Source organism: Thunnus maccoyii, chromosome 20, assembly GCF_910596095.1.
Source record: "Thunnus maccoyii chromosome 20, fThuMac1.1, whole genome shotgun sequence".
Taxonomy (NCBI): Eukaryota; Metazoa; Chordata; class Actinopteri; order Scombriformes; family Scombridae; genus Thunnus; species Thunnus maccoyii.
In genome coordinates this window covers 22,025,174-22,047,531 of record NC_056552.1, presented here as the reverse complement: position 1 = coordinate 22,047,531, position 22,358 = coordinate 22,025,174, and the positions used below count along the sequence as shown (strand labels likewise).

Below are 22,358 nucleotides of genomic sequence, written 5' to 3'. Positions count from 1 at the left end.
AATTAATTTATTACTAAAAGTGTATAATTTTTCAAGTGCCACTCTCGAGCCTCCAGAAATTAGAGGCTTCTTCTGTTTCAAACTAGCACTTAGAAACACAAGAGGGCGCCAATGCGACTTTAAACTGAATGTGACCCAAAACACAAACACGACGAGGAAGACGAAGAAACAGGAAAAAGAAGGAGCAGCTGATGGTGACACAGCTAAGGTAATGTAAAACGAAGAAAACGGAATAGCCTCTTTATGTTGACTCATGTTGACTCTCACTTATTAGCAAGGACACATATTTACAGCAACGCGACAAAATTTGCAATTTTAGTGATATTTAAATGGCTGCGTGGGTGGTTTTAGCTGAATATTAGCAACATTGTTCCTGTTAGAAAGCCCGTTACTTGTCCTGATATGTGACTGTATATTTACATATAACTAGTCTCTATATAGAGAGATACAGTCTGTATTTACTGTAAAATACAGAACAAACAAGTTAACATTTGCCAATCTTTAGTTCAGCATACATTCAATACACAGGTCAAAGAGGACGACAGCTTTAACTATAAATATGTATTCAATTATGGGATATTTTATTGATTACTTGAATGCCGAATTTTCCACAAGACCTTAATTACTCAGAAACAAAAATAGCTTGTGATTAATCTTGTGTGCACTTCAGCAGACGAGCTTTTAAACATTAAATTGTGAATATTTTGATAGGAGTTTGGTGGAAGGTGTTGGGTGACAGTTTCACAGGTACAGCTGACAAAATCCGTTTTCAAGTGTCATTTAAATATAAACTTATTTTTATACAACCTGAAATTACTTCACAAAAAGGTTCTAGCTTCTTTTCAGCCCTCCTTCCCTCCCAAGAGAACATCTGCAGATAATAGTACTTAAGGGTAAAAATGAGGCTGTAGCCACAACACATATGTTACTGCACATATCTTAAGATGAGCCCCGTCAAGTTTTTTTTTTAAATTTTTTGTATCTATTTTATCTTTTGAGTCTCTGTCACGTACGTATTTGGTGTCTAGTTTATTTTGTCTGCCTTTGCGTTTTTCAGCAGGTCCTATGCTCCAGTTAAGGACCTCTGAAGAAGAAGAAAGCAGTTGTGAAATTTCCCAGCTCAGACAAGCGGTGTTACAAAACAATGACAGACTCCTTGATGAGATGCTCTGCCAAGAAATCTACAAGAAGGTCATCAACTGCAGAGGTGGCTGGGGCATTGCAGGCACGCCTCTGCACGCTGCAGTGTCTAAAGGCCATCTCAGCTGTCTGCAGGTTTTGTTAACCCATGGCGCCCTTGTAGACTGTGTGGATGTCAAGGCCCAGACGCCCCTCTTTGCAGCTGTTCGTGGGAAATACCTGGACTGTGTCTTAGCGCTCCTCAGAGCCGGCGCCAACCCCAACGGGAGCTCAACCAACAACTGCTCCCCCGTCCTCACTGCTGCTCGGGAGGGTGATGTGGAAATATTGAAGGAACTGCTTAAACATGGCGCAGAGGTGAACTCCCGCTCCAAAGTCTTACTCTGGACCTCTAGAGCCAGGGTGTCCAGCGGGCCGCTGTACCTGGCTGCCGTTTACGGACACATGGAGTGCTTCAAACTGCTACTCCTGTATGGGGCAGACCCAGATTACAACTGCACAGATGCAAAGCTGCTGAGTTCTATCAAGCAGCCTAAAACTGTGCTGGAGATGTGCCTCAGGCATGGCTGCGGAGTGGAGTACATCCAGCTTCTGATCGACTTTGGTGCAAATGTCTACCTCCCCACGCTGATCATCGAGAAGTCCACGAAGCAGAATGAGGCTGTGGAGCTACTTCTGCAGGAAAGAGGTGTTCAAACTGCATATAATCACATACTGTACATGTTAGTTCTTTAATTAAATGCACTGGATGGTGCACTGCTGCTGTAACACACATTTCTGAATTTAACAGATTTTTATGGAGCAACAGTTCATTTTGAAAAGCTGAAAAATCCAACAAGAATAAAAACACATTTTTTAGTGGAGGGAGGCTGTGATCACTGAATTAAACTCTTCCTTTTAGTGATGGAGCTCAAATTAAAAAAGTAGGGCATCGGTGAGAATGGACATTACTGTAGTATTTAAATTGTGCATCAAAACAGCCACAAAAAATATTCTTGTAGGCTTGACAGATGTAATTAGATAAAGGGATGTGCTGAAATAAAAGTATATACTTCAAAAGTGACTCTTATTATGTTACCCTGGTGATAACCTTTTTCCTGTCGTCTCCTGTGTCTCCAGGAAATCCAAAGGCCTTGACTTCACAGTGCCGACTCGCTATCCGCAGATACCTCAAAAAGATCAACAAGATCCACTGCATCGACCAGCTGGAAATGCCAACAAGTCTCATTAACTTCTTGCAATACAAGCCAGTCCCAGTCACTGTCCTGTAGCTAAGTGACCTGGAGGCAAGTGACATGAATTAATGTGTGACATTTTTATCGCAGCTAAAGCTTTTTGTTTTATTTGCAGACTGTGGCTCCATAGTCTTTGTCTTTTTTTTTAATCTGACTTCTGTTTATGTGCTGTCCTCTTAAGACTGATTCTTAAGTCAAAACATTAAATGTGTGGATAAGTGATGTGTGCTGATGTTTTATTATTAGCGTTTACCTTCTAGCTATTGGAGGACCTCTCTGAGAGGTTGCATCACTTTGTCACATGATGATCACAAGTTAGTTTAGTTATTTATTTTAGAGGAACTGTTTGTTCCTCTGAAAACTAACAAGCTTGCCTCAGTACATTATGATAATACATGTGGCTGCTGCGGTTGTGCTCCAAAAAGATCTGTGTCAGTCTGTACAAAGCTGCTCGGAGTAAAATTCTGGTCAAAATCTGAAGAGTAAGTCATTTAGCAATGTTTTAGAAATGTATAATGATAAGTTGATCTGCTCTAATACCCACCCTCCTACCACATGAAACATTTCCTGACATGATGAGTGTGATTCTTCCAAATCTTCCAAACATTAACCACATCTATATACATTAGAAAATATGTATTAAATATGTAAACTTGCCAGTAAAATGGTAAATGTGTATATTTATCTCAGATTTTTATGAATAATATATAATATTGATATTGTCAACATAACAGCCTTTAATAAGCTTACGTCTTGCATGTTTCTATATATTTAAGCATGTAAGTGTTGGATACAAAGAAGAAAGATTAACTTGAAGTTGAAACCTTAAAGGTTTGGCATCTGAAAGAAATTAATATTAGAAGTTCATGTCTTAGCAGTAATTTCTATAGAAAATGCAGATGGATAAAATGTATTGAGTGACTTAAAACCATAAACCTACCTTAAAGTCAGGTGTCCATATGAACAGTGAAAGAGGTTTTCCTCGCTGTAATCATTCCTCCTGTTCATACTGGATATTAAAAGATCTCCTTCAAATGTAAGTGATGGAGGTAAAAATCCACAGTGTGTCCATACAGTCATTTTGTGCAGAAATGCATTTAATAGTTAATGTGAAGCTTATATGAGGCTTCAGCAGTCTGAGTTAGTCAAATCAAGTGGATATCTGCCACATTTACACTCTTTTTAGCATCAAATTCCTTCTTTGTGTTTCCTTGGACAGTGTTTCCCTGTTGACACCTGACTGTTGTTTTAGGACAGACTTGAAAAAATGTGAACCCGTCCTTAAAAGCCTCTGCCAACTTGGTTTCACATCTTCAGTTTTTCTTGATAACATTAAATTTTCATGACTAAAAAAGCAATATGTTTCATTAGGACTGCGTGGGTGTGTTTTTGATTTAATTTGACAGTGGCCCGGCAGCTTAACCAAACAACCCCACAACTGTTACCAGATTCTGATTTAAATATTGCTAAATCCTGATTGGTGCAAAAATGCAAATACAGAGATCACTCAAGGAAAACAAGGTTTTCAGGGCCATTAAAGAAAACTGAGAATCACTTGGCTGTTTAATTATATAATTACTTCACATGTAATTCAGCGTCAGTTTCAACATTTTAAACAATTACACACAGACCACGACATGTGATTCTTCATACTGACCTGCAGATGTCAGCAGATTGACTGTCCTAAAAAGCAGAAGGCACTACATTTGGTAGAAAAGGGGACTATTATTTGTTTTTAGTTTTTTAAAGAAGACGTCTCAAACAGTAAACCAATCACTCCCACGCCTTAAATGACCAAATCAAACACCAGACTTCAAGTTTTGCCATCATGATAAAACACAAAAAATGGAGAAAGTAAACTAAAAAAATAACATTTAACTTTAAGAACTGGCAATTGTCTTGAAAAAGAACTCAAAAAGCTATGTCCTCTCAAAAAACATTCATAAGCTCTGAAAACAGGAGAATATGAATTAAATATTTATAAATTCATTCCAAAATGAGACACCTGCCATTAATGTGAAAGATAATTGTTCAAGTATAGTCACCCTCTGCCTTTCTGATAAATTTCAAGTAGCAACAACTCAAACAAAATAGATAAACAGTGTTCCTGAATAAAACACTTCATTTGGTCCCCTTTTTAAAACTGAGGTCAGCAGCACTGTGATGACTTCATGGCCATTGAGGGTTTTGTTGACACGATGCCAGTTGTCATGGTGACCTCAGCCCAGCCCCACGTCGAGTGACATCATCACTACGAAGCCCAGGATGGAGGTCCAGGATGCCAGCTTCCCGTTCCCACTGGTGACAACAAGTTGGAGCAGAGAAATGGGAGAAGAGACAGAGAGAGAGAGAGATTTAGAAAGAGAGAGCCCATCTGTTTCTCATCTGTTTTTCACCTTTTATCGCTTTTATCCCTTCTTCCTTTACCCACCTGACTTGAGCCTCAGGTATGATGTCATCCACCACCACGTAAACCATCGCCCCGGCAGCAAACGCCAACGCATATGGCAGCAGAGGTTCTGCCAAAACCACAGCAAAGGCGCCCAGCAGCCCAGCAATGGGCTCCACCATGCCGCTTAGCTGGCCGTACCTGAGGGCACAACAGCAACATTAACTGATATTGAATTAAATGTAACTGTACTCAGCCCATGCATTAGCAAAGACATATGTCTTTCCCCACCAGAAAGCTGTCCATGTTGAGACCCCTGAACCCCGGAGTGGCAGGCTCACTGCCAAACCTTCTGGGAAATTCTGGATGCCAATACCAATGGCCAAATTTCTGAGGAGACAAAAAACAACAAATTAACAGTCAGATTATATCTCTTTATAACAAATATTAGCAACCGACCTCATGAGGACTTACGGCACTGTAGATTTTGTGATATAGTTTCATTTCTAACCAACACAACCTGACAGATTACTCCAGTTTCTGTTCTAGTTTGTTTTCCTCAGCATATCAACAAAGGTCAAATGTAATACAGACTGTCACTGAAACTAGAAAACCTTTCATCTAATGAAGGGGAAAACAAAACCAAGAGTCTTCAGCCATGCTTGTATCTCTGTGAGGCGCACTGTGATGCTCTGAGCTCAATGCTAACATCAGCATGGTGTTTTGGTGCAGGTGTCACAAAGGTTAAGATTCATGCTGTGAGGGAACATGAATGTACCAAATTTTATGGCAATCCATCCAACAGTTGTAGAGATATTTCAGTCTGGATCAGAGTGGTGGACCAAACCACAGACTGACCCAATGACACTGCCATTCACAGGGCTACAGCGTTAGCGTGGCTACAAATGTAAACATACTGGAATAAAAACTAGTTCAAATGTTACATTCCTTGCTCTTATCTCTGATTTTATTAGGACACTTTGAGCAATGACATGAATCATTAACCACTACATTTTTTATAGAAATGTTGGATTTATAGTATTTTTGCATCAGTGTAATGAAGTTGACTTTGTTGAGTCTGCCAAGATGACTTTGGATTGGATCCTAGATTATCTCCAAAAAAAGGGATGCATAATACAACTAACTGTTATGACTTATTCTATTGTCAGAGTCACATCTGTAATTGTCAAGCATGAAACTCCTGCTCAACATCTCACCGCTATCTCTACAGTGCCATCATGTCACCACTAGATGTCACCACAGCACCAGACAGCTGCCATCAAGGTTGTCCAGTGTAGTCATGATTTTGAACTGAAAATGACTGTAGGAGCATTTTATTAATGTTTTGGTGTTTTGAAATGAAAGCCTTCAATTTCTTTATGTAAGAATGTATGAAAAAAACCCTCAAAATTTCACTTTTGTGTGTTTTTAGTTCACATTTTTCCACTGTTAAGGTGCGAGATCTGATGGAGGAGTATTTGAAGCATCTGCTGATCAACTTGGGGAACCCACAGCTTCAACTAGCTGAGACTCTGCAGGGTATAAGCAGGGCTTTATCAGCAACAGCTCAACCTACTTCTGGAGAAATAAAAGAGCTGCCTAGAAACTGTTATAGGTGAGACCTCCCACCATGATATGATTATGCTCTATTGTTGTCTGTGCTACAAAGAGAACAGGGTGTCTTTCTGGCCAATTAAATGTATAGTTGCGTGGGATGACGCGCTAGAAGTGAGGTAATCAAGATGATGTTTTCTAAATATAAAATTACTTAGGCAAAGACTTACAAGCAAATATTACAACTCGTGAGCCTGTTTCATATCCAAAATCTGACAATCTACATCTGTGAAGCTAAAGAGAAGATGAATTATGCCTTGTGGTGATTTACAGAAAAAAGATGTTTTTAGATTTACACTAAATTTGAAGGTCCAATAAAATGTGATTTAAAAGGCTGAATTTGCCGTCATGTTAAACAGAGTTTATCATGTACTTACAAACTGACAATGATCTTAGCAAGGTTGGAAGTGTACTTTAACAGCATATCTCACTGGTGTCAGAATTTTGCATACAGTGGGTCAAAGGGGCCCAACCAATTAGCATTGCACTTTTATTAAGTCCAGGGATTCACAAGAGACAGAATAAAGACAGTATTATAAGAGCTGAAGAGGGCTCCTCTGCTAAGCTTTGCAGCCAATTTTTCCCAGTGGTCACTTGCGGTACTGCAGTGAGAAATCTCCCTGCAGCCCAAAAAGCATTTTCCCCATAGACCACCATTGAAAAAGAGACGTACGTAAAACTAAAACTGCAAACAAGGTCAATTATGTCTCTTTCTATTACGGATTTTTGATCCATGGAGGCTTTATTTTTGTAGAACATTCCTTGAGCCGAGAAAAACGATTTACAAAATTTGATAAGTCATCACAGTGTGAAGTCTATGGGCTGAGCAGGAACTTACGAGTGGGGTCAGCGGGAGAAACACTACTGCAAATATTCAGTGGGCCACATAAAACGGAAGCAAACCCGGAAGTTAGAAACTTTTTTTGGCGTATGCGCCAGCCAAGCAATTCTTATTGGACTGAATGGATGCCATTTTTGGTCCGGTATCCAGTTCTTAGAATACATCCATGTCAAGCTCTAAAAACCATGGATTCCTACATTTCCAACAATGCATTAGGGGTGGGAATCACAGATGAACTCACAATACGATACTATCATGGTATTCGTACCACGACAGTGATGGGCAAAGCAGTCCTTTTCAGTGTACTGAATCATTACAATCAGTTCATTAAAAAGATTTGTCACGGCTACATACTGACACTCTCCCAATTCAACTTAATAGCGACTTTTCCTGTCTGGTAAATGCTCACATTTTTCACAACACAGGCTTTCTGTTAAAAATTTGAAGTCTCAATCCCAATCTGAGACAACTCTTATGACTTTTTCTAACCCTTTTCAAAATTTGAAGTACTCTTTATAACAAATAAACGGATCATTATGTGTAAAATTGATGGAGTCCCACTTCCCAAAAACGTCCCAAAAAAGATGCATTAATCTACACAATATGCCTCCACATCACATAAAATAGATTTCATCCACTTCCTTTCTCAAAATGTTATTTTGACACACTTAGAAGTGTTGAAATGTGAAGTTATGGATAAACCGGATAGCACCCAGAGAAATTCTGCTGCATAATCCTCTAAATTTATTATTTTAGAAAACATGTTTAATCTGTATCTGGATCCAGATCTGTATCTAAATACACATACCAATAGACAAAGGGAGTACTATATGAGGTGTATAAGTAGATTGTATTCCCTACTCTTATCTGTATCTAATATATCAACAAGCCAAGGTGTAATATGAACTTTTCTGTAACCATCCTGGTTAAATTTTCTCCAGTGTTATAATTGACAAATATATTTGAAGCTACTAGTTATGTTCACTTGTATTCTCTCAAATGGTTCATAAAGAGAGCAGCCATCCATGATCAGTTGCTAGCTGGTCTGGGTGGATTATAAAATGGGATGAGGCCAGAGTCTCACCTGTACTGGCCAGACAGGATGTCTGCCCAACTGTCACTGCTCCTTACAGTACCAAGGTTTAACCGCCAGATGTCAGCAGCACACAACACAGCACAGTTATGGGCAAAGATGGAAATTCCGACCAATCTTTACCTAATCCTGGCCTTCTTTAATCTTAACCTAAACATGTTTCAGCATTATACCTAAACTTAACTACTACTAACTTTACTGATAACACCACAAACTACAAAAAATGCCCAAATTGCCAGATAAATCGATACATTAGCAATTAATTTCTCACTTGCCAGTGTAAAAAGGTGATATTTTGGATAAATGAAGATGTGTATGTGTGTATGTATGTATATTTATCGCCTTGATACCCATCTTACCTGGCACTCTCAAAAGTAGCAGATGAAGTCTTTCCAATGGCTCCAAATCCAACCCCCACAGCCAAGCCCTCTGCAGATTAAACACATAAACAATTGATCCTTGTATACATAAGTACTGTATCTCATCATTGGACTCAACTGACACACTTTATTACACAGGAAAATACAAGAAATACAACTAAATAAAATGTGCAAATAACAAGACTGTACAAATAGATATGGGTGGAAACAGATAATAAAGGTATATAGAAAAAATAACTCACTAGGCCTGGAATGAACTGTGATTTACATATTACAGAACACTGTGATATACTTACAGAAACAGTCTTTGGGGATGACTGTGTTCTTTTATTGGAGTGTACCCTCTATGGTCAGGTTTCAACTGATACCTTTCTCCCTAAATGCATATGCAGCCCTTGTAGAACTTTGGCTGTACAATGAGACATATTTGCTGAACTACTGTGCCGTCATTTAGATTAGAAATATTAGAAATTATGTCCTACTGGTTTTTCTGTAAGGAGCTGGGAATTACAACAAATTGTCTGCTCAAGATTTTGTACATTTTGGGAGGCTTCTACTTCTACAACAGCATAAAGTAGTATGACAGGATAGCTGCATTTAGACACTGATGACCACAGTCTCTGTTCCCTCTCCACATGCTCTGTACACCCTGTGCAGCATCTCTCTCCCATTCGTCTCATTTGTTATGGATGTCATGCATACTTAAAGTACACACCATTCAAACTGAAAGGGAAAAGGTCACAGTGCGTGCTGTATCTATGAGTGCATTCATGTGTTTGAGAAGTATGTGTGTTAGTGTGCTTGTGTGCATTTACAGTCAGATCAACAGGCTGTTTTGCATTTCATACCAAAAAGGCAGTGAAGCAGTACCGTGCCTACTTCAAACAGTCACATCCTGAAATGCCATTAACAGCTCGGTGATGACAATGCTAAAACATGCTAATTTCTTGATTTTATTTTTCACAGCTAGCATTAATAAACAAGATAAGGGCCTGTGTCAAGGAGTAAATTGTACCCTCACATAGTTGTGTGCTTTAGCCACCAGCCTCTGGAATCACATCTCAAAACATTGAGAGTAGTTCTAAACTAGGACTCTTCCTCCATTAAACAAACATATTTCTGACCTGAGAGCTTACTTTGAGCTTTATAGTTCCATTCAATTAGTATGCTGACATGGCATGCTAACTTGTTAATGCTTGTTGGCATGTGAACACACAGCTGTGGAGCTAAGCTTGAAATGTCCTACTGAGAGGAAGGATAAACCTTATATTTTCTTGCCAGACTAGTGGTAACAATCTAAGAAAAGCAAAAATGTCTCTCTATTTTTCTTCTGTGCAACAATTTTGTTTTTGGGTGTGTTGCGAATTTCCCTTCTGGGGATCAATAAAGTCTTATCTTAATCTTGTAATTAGCATTAAGGTGCTTCCGAACAGCAAGCAGTTAAACCTGCATGGTGCAACTCTGCTACAGCGGCTACTGGCCACATCCATGAAGACCCACTCTTTTCCATACAGTACATTTACTGCTATCCAATATGTTATCACATAATATTTCGGAGAGAGCTGCACCTTAAAACAGAGTGAGTGGTGAGCAATATGGCATGATTAATAGACAATAATACCATAAACATTCATTGGACCACTGGGAAAGCTAACTTTGAAGCTGATGTTGCTCCAAACAATTTGCCTTTAAATTGGAGTACTACTCAGACACCATTAAAGTTTTAAAAGAAATAGTTAAACAGTAACCAGTACCCTTATTCATGTTCTTGCTTACACTTAGTTACTTTGTGAGGCAGCTGGTTTCACGAGATCACAAGATCACGCAAGAATCCCTCTTGTCAGGCTTCAAGTTATGCGCTTGTGTCTGAACCACCAGAGGTTCAGACCATCAGCATCGCGAATCCAGCTGCCTTGCGAGGTAAGATGGTGATAGACAGTGATAGACAGATGGTAGTACTTTTTGAAAGTGCGTGCCTTTTCCAAAACAGTTTCCAAGGACGACTTCTCAGATGGTTCTGTGTAACAAACCATCTGGCACGTCAGGTTAGAGACTAAGATGAGAAGATCAGTACCACTCTCATGCTGGAGTCTTGTCATCATCGTGAGGTTGCCAGGCAACCAGCAGAGACTCCAGAAAGGCACTGTGCCCGGCCAAGAAGACACCCTACACATAACCCCCGTAAATCCACAATGTGTTGTTTTTACACTTTTTGGTTTTTCCAAGGACTTACAAAGAATGTAAGGGTCATTGCTTGACAACTGTTATTAGGCACGGCAGGTCTGCAATGCTTTGGATCTCTCCAAATGTTGAAGCAGTGTGAATGGGGCTGTAGCAAGAGCGATACTAATGCATTTAAAGAGTTTGGAAAAAGTGTTAAAAAATACAGTAAACAGTCTGTTTATCTGCTCTACTTAAGCTTAAGCTTGTCAGGATGCTTGACTACCTCTCTACAACCTACATTAGTAACCAAGTATTTTCCAAGGCCAAGAAGCACATCATTAACTACCTACATCAGTTTGAGGTTGCGTTAAAAAAAAGCCCTGTTCACAACTACTTCCATTTTTTAGTATTTCCTAACTGTATACTCACCCTGGATGCTTTCAGAAAACTCTGTCCTGCTGTTAATTGGAGGAAGTTTACACTCCAGCAACACATCACTAAGTCCTCTTTGAAAAAGCCTGATCTCTTATAACTTTAACCTTGTTTATTTGGTGTCCCGGCATGTGGACACTTGTGTCTACAATTTGTTAAAATGTGAAACAAGTTGCTGATTTACCAAAACTAAGGACTGCATCGTACAAATGTGGGTCTCAAAATTATTAGCAACTTATAAGCTACAAATATGTGAAATGAGAAGTTTATATGTAGCGGTTATTTTGTAATTAATAGAAATATCTTCCAATTCCTCTATTTTTATTTAAAAATGCATCATGTGGAAATCAAAGGCCATTTACAGGCTGATTCTGACAGCTTTTCCTTTACCCTGGTGACTCTCTTAGCAGTTATCTAGAGGTGGCAGGTATCTGTGCCATTAGCAGTCTCTAATTGGAGGAATGATTTCACTGTCAAGCACAATTAAGCATGCTAGATCTGCTGGTTAAATTTTGTGCATCAGACACCAGACTGTGGCAAAATAACCACACAAACCTCCGTGCTGCAGATCAAACCTGTCGGTTATCATCGAATATTCTGTTTCTAACACAGATCCACAGGCGTGTTGGAAACTGACACATTGAACGGTTCACACACTCCCATGATGAACTGTAGTTCAATTAAAACGTCTCTCTGCTAAAAACTCCCTCAGGACCGTCTGTCTGAGTCTGGCCAAAGTGTAGCCTGGAGTGCTGCATTTTTAATTACAATAAAAGCAGACATGTGGCTGTGATGAGCAACATGTAATGATAAGAGTGCAGGTTAAATATTATAGTGGTTTTCCCAGAAACAAAAGTGTCCTATTTTAAAAATATATTTAAATTTATTTGGATCATTACCAGGATCATATTAGTGTTGCAATATAAAGATTAAAGAGGAAGATATTTTGTTCCTAAATTGTCAGCAGTTACTTTTGCATGAAAAAAGGCAAATCTAACTAAAAATATGACATGCAAAATACTAGACCACATTTTAAATTCTACTGCACTTTCATTTTATATATAGCACTGTGATTGATGGTATGTACCTCCAGATGGTTGCTATATTGATTATTGTGATGCTACATAAAATTGCCAAATATTGTGTACAGAAAACACAGTGACTGCTGGATCATCCTGTCCAGAAAAATGAATTTGACTTAAGAGCATATTTTAGGGAGATCAGTAGGCCTATTCTACAAGATTAACACTGTTAAATTAATTTTGGATTTTTGGAATTTGACTCACAGGTATTAAACAGGTTAGAACATTGTCTTTTGTCTGTCCATCCTAGTTGATTGTAGAAGGTTTTATTGTTGGTACAGGAGGTAGAATAGTACTTTATTTACATAAATTTGTCTTTGAAGCATATAATCAAATTATTTTCCTTGACTTCACAGTTTGTTTTAAGGGCATTTTTATTAGTATACTGCTGTTCTTTCCCACTGTTGCTGCTTGTTAATTAATGGAATTAATTGATAGTGCATCATGCTGCTGCCGGTGTTTGTGTTCTCTCTTTGTTAGGATCTGTTTGGGTCATCTGGGCCCCCCTCGGATTTGCTCTATCTTTTTGAAAATTAATTTATGCAAATTGGGGTCAGGATCGGGTTCAACATTTTGGACCTGTGAACACCTCTAATATGAATGAACCACCTTATTGTGATGAGAATGAGTATGCGTAACCTGTTCTCCGGTCCCTCTTGAAAAAGGGTCTCAATCTCAATTAGATTTCATGAATAAATAAAGCATATCAATAATGTGCCGGGGTTGGTAAAAACAACAACATTTGTCAAGGAATCAAAACAATAACCGTTAAGTCATGAAACATTGAAGCACAAGCATTAAGAGTCTGTAAAAGCTCCAGTAACACTAGTGTCACTGGCAGAGAGAGTGGTTGAGATGATTCTTGAGAACTTCGCTGCGTGAGTCTTCAATTCTGTCATAGCAGAAGTGAGAGATTTTTCATATTGTCACCTGTGTATGTCTCTTTTTGTCCTTTTTTCACTGCTGAGAGAAAACTTGGTTTTGGGGTGAAAATGTGTGTACTTACCTGTGTGTGTGTTTCTGTCTCTACAAAATTCTGTGTCTGTGTGTGTGTTCGTGTGTGTGCGTGCATGTGTGCAGTGGCTGGTCCCATCCGCTTCCTGCTAAATGTTCTATGCTCTTTTAAGCGAGTCTGATGACACTGCTGCTGACAGCTCATTGTCACAGCAGCCACTCATTCCCATCGTACTTTCCTTTAATCTCTTCTCCTCACTCGTCTACACACTCTTTTTTCCACTGAGCCTGCCATTACTGCGCCTCCTCTCTCTCTCTCTCTTTGCTCCCTCTCCTTTTTGTGCTACTGCAGCACTATGAGGTTTTACGTTAATTTTACTTTTTTTTTTCTTTTGTCGTGAGATGTTTCTTTCAACCACATCAAAGTCTTCTCTCATCTTCCTTTATGCCGTTGCTTTTTCATTCTCCACTCATCTCAGGATAGAATGGTGACATTTCAGAATGTACTAGAATCTACTGTATCACAACATACAAATTACCTTATAAAACCATGACTAAATCCCAAGCAATGCTCAGCATCTGGAGAAATTTAATTAGTGGTTACTTATTTGCATTGAAGAAAAGAATATGCTACATTGAGTGTTTCTGCCCTGATGGAAAATCTGCTGTAAAATTCACTGAACTCTCAACGAGCCCCTCTTTGCAACAGACAGACTTTAATAAGAAGCCTCCCTGTTTTCTGATCGGTTTAAATTTGCCGCTGATGCTGTTTGTCATTAATGCAAACTCAAAGCTGCCTCCATGCTTACCTGTTGTCATGATAAATTCAGGATGTACATTTCCTCAGCACTCATTCAATTAGTACAATAACAGTAATGTCACACTCACCCCTCTGCTGCTCTGCGTGTCTCTCTGGAACAGAAATTTACTCTCATCTTACTAATACATTTCAATTGCTTCTACTCTGCTGTTCTTTCATTCAATGTTAAACTACTATTTTTAAAACTCAACACTTTGTGTGCAAATGTTTTAGAGAGCCTTCCAGCAGCTCAAAGGACATATTTTTTCCCTTTCCTAATAGACTTTTAATTTCAAACATCTGTAGGAAGTGTTGAGTTTCATTGACAGTAATGGTTGAAAGAACAGTAAAGTAGAATCAACTGGAACTGCTGAGTGACACAGTGACTCTGTTAAGACAGTTTGTCAGAGTGGTGAGTATGACATGACGGTGTTGTTTTGATAAAATTAGTTCTGTGGAAACCTTGCAAGACAACAAGTAAACATGGAGGAAGTTTTGAGGTTGCATTAACATCAAACAGAATTCCTTCAGTTTGATGTAAAATGCAGAGAAAAAAAAAAACTTGCTCTACCCGATCTGTGAAACAGATTTTTAGCCGTGCTCACGGCGTGGCTGCAGGCAATGCTGGTCAGTTGGTCGGTCCACTACTTTGGTCAACTATTGAATGCATTGTAAAGAAATTTTGTAAAGACATTCATGGCCCCCAGATGATGTATCATACAGACATTGCTGGCCACAAGGAGGTCATTTGTGTTATTAAGTTTAATGTCTTGATAACTATTTGATGGACTGCCATGACCTTTGATACAGACATTCATGTCTCCCTCAGGATGAACTGTAATAGCTTTGGTGATCCTTTAACTTTTCATCTAGTGCCACAATCTGGTATTTTTTAAATTTTTGTAAATAATTTTAATTGAAAAATTGTGTAATATTTTGGTTTATGATCTGCAAAATTTATGACATTCCCAACAGTCTCAGCTGTACTTTGTGCTAATTACCAAATGTCAGCATGCTAGCTAACATGCTAAAATAAGATGGTGAACATGGTAAACAATAAACCAATAAACAGCAGAATATTAGCATCATCATTGTAAACATGTTATCTGGTGTTAGCTTTTAGCTCAAAACACAGCTGTAGTACAGCCTCACAGAGCTGCCAGCATGGCTGTAGACTCTTCTTACAACTTCCTGACTTTTGGTAAATATGGTAGTTTCGTAAAAATGTTAGCAGTATTTAATCTTAACTTGTTTGATAGAGACCCTAAGTGTAGGAAAGTGAGCTTGCCAAAAAATCAGTAAATTGCTCAGACAAGCTTTATCAGGACAAAAATATAAAACATAGCTTAGTTAAATTTTCATGGTTTCTTGTGTTTTTGAATAATCTGCTACTGTATTTGCTAGATGTAGCTGTCATTGCTCCATCCATCACGCTAACAAGGATCAACACTGATGGTGGGGGAAAAGACGGCCATCAATCTCCTTCTCAGTTTGATAGACTGTCGCCAACTCCTGTCACGGCTTTGTTTCTGCAATGTCATGGAGCATTCAGAGCCTGTTTGAGGATTGGTACATGTTATTACTGTATGCAGCTGTTGTTTTTTTTGTTCAAAGGGGAGAGCAAGGCGCTAACACTGCCAGGATGAATGCTTCCATTCCCACTGGGACAGCTAGGTGTCGAAAAATAAGTGCACTTATCACACTGTGGGAAGAAGCACTCATTAAATGGCTGATTTTTTTTCTCAGCACAACAAATTACTGCTCAATATCAGTATTAAAGCTAAACCAAGATTTTTACGTAAACAGACCTCTTTAATCAGCCTCTGAATCACAAAACGGGGTTATCACAAAGTCAAACCATTAAAGGAAGGAACGCAAGGTCCTCAGTGTTTGTGGTTGATGTTAAATTACATGATTACTGGCGAAGAAGCACTTCAAAGAAGCCAAACAGGTTCATCTTACTGTAATTTGGGGAGACAAAATTACACATTAACACCAGAATACAACAGGATAGACCATTATTGTAAAAAGAAAAAGTATCTGCTGCAGAAAGAACAAAATATGGTAACTTTCACTTGTTTTTTGATTTGATTTTTCATTAAATGACCATGAATAACATATTCTCTTAATGAGTGACTAACAGTTATGACACAGCATGGTTCATTATAGCCTTCTAAGTACAGACAAGTCTAGACACTGGTGCTTATACAATATGAACACACACACACACACATGCACTGCGTTTCAACTGGAGGAACCAGGGACTAAATCTAGTTCCTGTAGGAATGTTCCTCCCAGGTTAGTATTTTCCAAAGGCACAGGAAGTTTTGGGTCAGGGTTTGTAGGGCTGATCATCGCTGATTGGTCAAACACAGACACCACGGCTGTTTCAACTTGTGTAACACTTCATTCATAAAACAAGAAAGTACCCCACTATCAATAATAGGAAGAGGCGTGGACATTTCTTGTTGTTTATTATCATTAAAAGCAAAGTTAAGCTGTGTTGAATGACAGAGAGTTAGTGGGGGTGGTTGAGCGAGCTAATGACTGAACTAAAAGAGGGAGTGCTGGCGGTGAATGAGAGAAATAAAACTATTTTCTGCTTATTTCATGGTGTTTACATTCTAAAGGAGAAATAAATAACCATCAAACACTAAACAGATTGTTTACTGTGGAGGCAGACACTCCTCCTCTGCTATTCTCCTTTGATTCATTCATTAGAGCTAACTCAAATATCAGTCACACAACAGTTGATACAAATATCAACAGGATAACTGTGTTGTTTCCTCAACAAAACGGAAAACTGCATTTAAAATGCTTTTGTTTTTTTAATCTGCATAATCTAAATGGATCCTCAGATGTGGGGGAATTTTAGTTCCTGAGATTATCCTTTGGTTCCACAATTTCTGGAACTTTTGTCTCTTAAGCGACTTTGATTCTAAAAAAAATTACAAATCTGTGAAATTGAAATTGGATACTTACAAGGAAATTCAAACAAATCACAAATAATTTGGTTTGTCAATTAAGCAGCAGGCTTGGCATCCCATAGCTCTTACACCTGACACTTGCTCCCTTGAGCTTGGCAGGGGTGAAATGTTCTCTCCTCCCAAGCAGGAACTGCACATAGTCAATCCACCACAGCTAACGTATTATTGGGATCAACTTCTCGGATCTAGTTAAATATACTTAAATGCACATTTGAATCACGACTTGATGAGTTGTTTGCTTAATTAGTTTTGTTTTCCTGGTTAGGAGTTGAGACTGTGGGAGGTCTGATTCATTAACAGCCTCAGAGGAGAGCTCTGTGGTTACATCTCCACCTACAAATGCCTGATTCTGTGTGTGCACGTGTGTGGCTGATGTGAATGTGTGTTTGACTATATGTACATAAGTGTGCTTATAGAAGCACATGTTATATTTATGAGAAATGAAACGCATGCAGTGACCAGTATATGGTTTTACTTATTAATGAACTTGCCTTTCACATGAAATCTGATATTTTGTGGAGTACTCCTTAGTAACACAGCCACTACTTATTCTCCTCCTGCAGACTATATGTTTCCCTAATTTGTATTGTATCCACATTTCTGGAGCAAACATCATTCCACACTATGATAATTATGCTGCTGTTACTGATTGAACAAATGGAAATCAATCGAGTACGACGCGGTAAATCATTCAAACAACTGAAACTGCATTTTCTCATTAATTATGGCGGCTACTTTCTGATGTGAGCAAATTGTTAATTGTCCATAGCTTAATGATGCATTCTATAGTTCCACATTTAATTAAACCATCAGATGAATGTAGTGAAGTAAAAGATGCAATCATTTCCCAACAAACTTGGGGAAAGTATAAAGTCTCATTAAAAACTTATCTCACTCATCTCACTAGTTGCCTGATTAGAAAGAGGAAATGCAGCAGCAGTAGTTACAGCTACAGTAATAGACACTCAATTCATTGCAACATTTTGACTGTAATCAAAAGAAAAGAAATTGCCTTTCTTTTTCCTTTATTTTCTTTAAAATGTTTAGTTGCAGTGGTGAAGTAATTAGCGTTATGTTTGCATTGCTGCTCACAAGGCTAATGTTGCTAAATGGACTAATACATGCAACAGTAAGCTTAGCAATGGGCAGTGAAACTTTTCTAGTATGAAGTATATTATAGGTCTTGTGAGGACTAATTTAGTGTTTTGCATTCTGTATGTAAGGACGGCATTTTGTGTTTTATCCTAAGAATGTAGCAAATCAGTTAAGAGTTTTGCACATTCAAACACTATTGTGAAAACTGAGCCAAAGCAATCATGAAACACTGAAATGTAAGACATATTACAGTGTCTTAAGTACAACTAACAATTCTCAAGATGATTTGTGTTGCCAATTTTACATACACCGTCTGAGTACAAACAGTTCCTTCACCCAGCCCAGGCTGTCTCATATGACAAGAAAAAAAAGTCCCCATAAACATTAAAGCTAAATGCAAAACTGTGAATTTCTAACTAAATAGGTGTTAATTGTCTTGGTGGATTTGCTGCCAGCTCCTAGAAATGTCAACAATAACTGTTAATTACTTCCCTGTTGTTTGTTACATGAATCGTAACATGTTTATCTCCTGTTAGAATCCTAGTTAGTATTTCCTGTTAGTTTCCTATGTTAAGTTTTGAGCCGTTTCTTCACTTACAGAAAAATTTCCAAATATTGAATACTGCTCCTCCTTAGGCGTCGCCTTTGATGTATGACTGACATGTCATTAGTCTAATTAGCTCATTAGATTTGACAGAATAGTGACTTGCTGACGTCTGTGTAGTGTTCAATAATGCAAGGACTACTCCAGGAGAAACCTGTCCATTTGACAGATTTTTCACCATAAATATTCAAACAACTTACTCCAAGCAAGGGAGAGAAAGGTTATTTACATTCAGTGAGCATTTCAGCCTGGACTGAGAACAAATCAACCTGGGCTGGACTTAGTGCAGGATTTGGCACAGCACCATTATTGACTTTCAGTGAAGCTCTGCAGTTTTTCAAAATGGATTGGAAGTGAAATTGGAAGTGATACTATATTTGTTACCTACACATGCTTTCTATGTTTTCCTCTTTCTGCCTCAAACACACACATACACATACACACGGTGAAATACACACCTTGTTTTGTCATTCATAGGGTCATTGTGTTGAAGTGATTTAGTGTATGATGCATAACCTGTTCTTATTCCTCCGGTGGATTGTTTGTCTGTCAGTATTCAGCTCAAACAAGCTTTCCATTTGGGTTGAATGTGTCAAAGCTGCTCTGGAATTAGATTTTTTTTTTTCTCGGTTCAGCTTGTTAGCTCAAAAAGCTCAGACAAACAGTTTATGGCTATCAGATTCCTTTGTTATCTCCACCAATGTAGACAGGTTGCCATAGCAACTTTAGACACATATATTTGTTGTTGCCTTAGGGTCATTTGCAATATTTATGCAATTTTTTGATTACATTTAGTTCTATAAGAAACACCATCATGCTAGACTGGTGTCTGGACAAAACATAGTCAGAACAAACCCACTTTCCCAAACTTAGTCTGTAATGCTTTCCTTTGGAAGCCAAAAGAATTCTTAAGCCCCTCCCTTCCTGATGCATAAATCAACTGGGGTGGTAAACTATTAGCTTAAAGCTGGAGTGTGGGACTTTTGTCTCCCCCTTCTGGCAGTGAGAGTAAAGGGGAGGACATTTCTCTTCGTTTGATAACGTTAAAAGTAAAGTTAGACTTTTCTGTCGGTTTCCTGACTCATTTTTAAAAAGTCGAGAGAAAAAAAGAGAGAGAGAGCTGAGAGCACCGGCGAGTGAGCGAGAGAGCAGCTGTGATCGAGTGAGCTAGAGAGTGAATGAAGAGGTGAATCAGATCAATAAAAACGTTATTTTCTGATTCTTTCACAGTGGTTACGTTCTAAAGCACAAACACGCCCACACCCCCACACCTGCGGCGATGCAGCGCCTGATTTGGTCTTTAATGCCATCTGACACAGGCATGCAGCATGCTCTCATGCACACCCTGAATGACAGGTACACAGAGAGGGCCTATAAAAACAGATATGTTTCGATGGTCGACTGGCCCAAAAACATATTGTTGATGGCCCACCAGGATTTGTCCCAGTATGCCTGATGGCCAGTACATATTGGCCGTAACCTACTGTTGCAGCTGTAAAACGGTGGATAAATTGTTTTGAGTGTCACACAACCCTCACGAAATGACTTGTTTCATTACCATTACCATTCCATTTGGTCCGATAACATTTGGAAAGTCTAGAAGAGCCGCATGATTAAAGGCCAAATGGCCAGTGTGTGAATGTCGCGCCCGACATGAGATTTAAAAACTCCTTATACTGTGGAATATAGAGAGATTTATCTGGCAGTGATAGGCTTAATCAGCATTGTGTGAACTTGTTTGGCAAAGGCTTGAATGTAACGGACGTTCATTTATATGTAAATGGATTGCACTGCAGGTTTAGCTGAAGTGACAGCAAAAGAGTTTTATTTCTAGGACACTGGCAGCTCTGTGAGGCTGTACTTGGGCACAGCAGAGCTTTAAGCTAAATGCTAACATGCTCACAAAGACAATGCAAACATGCTGATGTTTGGCAGGGTCCATGGCCCCTTAGTTCAGCTTGTTAAGACTCTGACATTTGCTAATTAGCACTAAACACAAAGTACAGCTGAGACTGATGGGAATGCTTTAAGTTTTGCAGGTATTTGGCTATAAACCAATCATTTGAACAAATTAAAAAGACACCAGATGAAAAGTTAAAGGATTGGCCTGGTGATTACAATTCATTCTGAGGCGGGCATTAATGTGTGTCCAACAGTAGATGTTGAGATATTTCACTGGATAAGTGAAAACTTTGACCTGTTGGTGGTGCTAGAGGAAAAATCATAGGATCCCTTCAGTCATTAGAATTCATCCTGTTGGTGCCATGATTGTCTCTACCACATTTCATGGTGGTACATCTTATAGTTGTTGAGAGATTTCAGTCTGGACCAAAGTGGAGGACAGACCGTGCATCAGACCGAACATCAAACTGATGTATTTGCGTGATGAACATTGGGCTATTTTTCTTTTCTTCCCTGTCAAAAAACTGTCCATGTTCTCTGACTGTTTGATCTTTTCGTTTATCATGTTCTGATCCTAAATGACTGCTATAATTTTGCTGCCACTCAGAACAAGAAGATCCCAAAAGACACATAACTCAGGTGTTGTAGCCCTACTTAGATGGCTCATGTTACCGAAGTCACCGCTGATTTTGACACAGATATTCATGATGGGATATAGATGTGCAAATCACCACCCCTGCCAGTCATATGGAAGTTACATTTGTAACTCTCAGGATTTTACAAAGTGACTTTCACTTTCATTCTAAGAATTCAACTTAACACAAATTCCCTTGTCAGACACTTTAAACAGCCCAATGGCTCATTCTCACCTGGGATGTTGTGGATGGTGATGGCAAGAATGAGGAGGAGGATGCGTCGCCAGCTGCTTCCTTGCTGCCCAACTCCTTCCAGTTGTTTATTTCCTGTTTCCTGTTCATCTGAGCTGCCTGAATGAGGTCCTCTCCTCCTCTGGTACACATCCCCATTCTCTATTTTATCTGCATAATGGAGAAGAATAATAAACAAAACTGTGCAACATTCGAATATGGATAAACAGTATATCAGATAACAAGTAAACAGGCGAGTCATTCCAATTTGTTTGTAAAAGGAGGCAAATATTAGCCTTTTGTAGCTAATGTCAATGGCTACTTTTCCCCACTTTGTTAGTCAAATACACTATCAGGTTATTTCTGCAGTTTATTACTTTGTATTTATCACTTTAGCATTAAGCAGGCTGAAACAAATCACATTTTTTCTGTCTCTTTGAACAAATTAGTTCAGTAAAATAAAATAAGAAATAAGGTGAAAATAAGAACCTTCTTATTTCATGAACTGATAGACAACTTTGGTGCCATTTTATTGGAGTGTCCACAGTTTTTTTTTTCCAAGAAGTCTTGGTCCTATTTTTTATTTTTTGGTAACAGGTGTGCTGTGAATCTCGAGCAACTTTAATGCTACACTCTCAGTTATTCAGAGAATAAAGATCCCTGGTGGCTTATAAGTTAGAGAAGCAGACTTGTGTCTGAACACTTGCCGGGTACCCATACCCCATAAATCTAGAAGGAGAAAGTGAAAGAGCAGCACATAGCTCACAGTGAAGCTTCCCTGA

The 22,358-nt window shown here is 38.7% G+C and overlaps 2 protein-coding genes across 4 annotated transcripts in view; one reads left to right on the top strand and one right to left on the bottom strand.

Annotated features, from left to right (window-relative positions):
* Nucleotides 1–106: 106 nt before the first annotated feature.
* LOC121886982 (ankyrin repeat and SOCS box protein 12-like) lies at nucleotides 107–2,597 on the top strand. Of its 2 annotated transcripts, none has more exons than XM_042397468.1 (3): nucleotides 107–208; nucleotides 1,058–1,828; nucleotides 2,260–2,597. In XM_042397468.1, exons 2-3 carry the CDS (start codon nucleotides 1,066–1,068, stop codon nucleotides 2,409–2,411), a joined length of 915 nt encoding a protein of 304 aa, XP_042253402.1. In that variant the 5' UTR covers nucleotides 107–208; nucleotides 1,058–1,065; the 3' UTR covers nucleotides 2,412–2,597. The 2 variants fall into 2 exon arrangements, with proteins under 2 accessions (XP_042253402.1, XP_042253403.1); XM_042397469.1 differs by having other exon boundaries at nucleotides 128–208; nucleotides 1,061–1,828.
* A 1,323-nt stretch (nucleotides 2,598–3,920) lies between these two features.
* The window catches only part of LOC121887649 (zinc transporter ZIP11-like), a 132,890-nt gene continuing 114,452 nt past the window's right edge, over nucleotides 3,921–22,358 (bottom strand). For both annotated transcript variants that reach the window (XM_042398579.1, XM_042398580.1), the window contains exons 6-10: nucleotides 21,580–21,747; nucleotides 8,672–8,741; nucleotides 5,056–5,154; nucleotides 4,807–4,965; nucleotides 3,921–4,673 (exon numbers count right to left, since the gene is read on the bottom strand). In XM_042398579.1, the coding sequence (XP_042254513.1) occupies nucleotides 4,595–4,673; nucleotides 4,807–4,965; nucleotides 5,056–5,154; nucleotides 8,672–8,741; nucleotides 21,580–21,747 (575 nt within the window). In that variant the 3' untranslated portion in view covers nucleotides 3,921–4,594. The remainder of the gene's footprint in view (nucleotides 4,674–4,806; nucleotides 4,966–5,055; nucleotides 5,155–8,671; nucleotides 8,742–21,579; nucleotides 21,748–22,358) is intronic.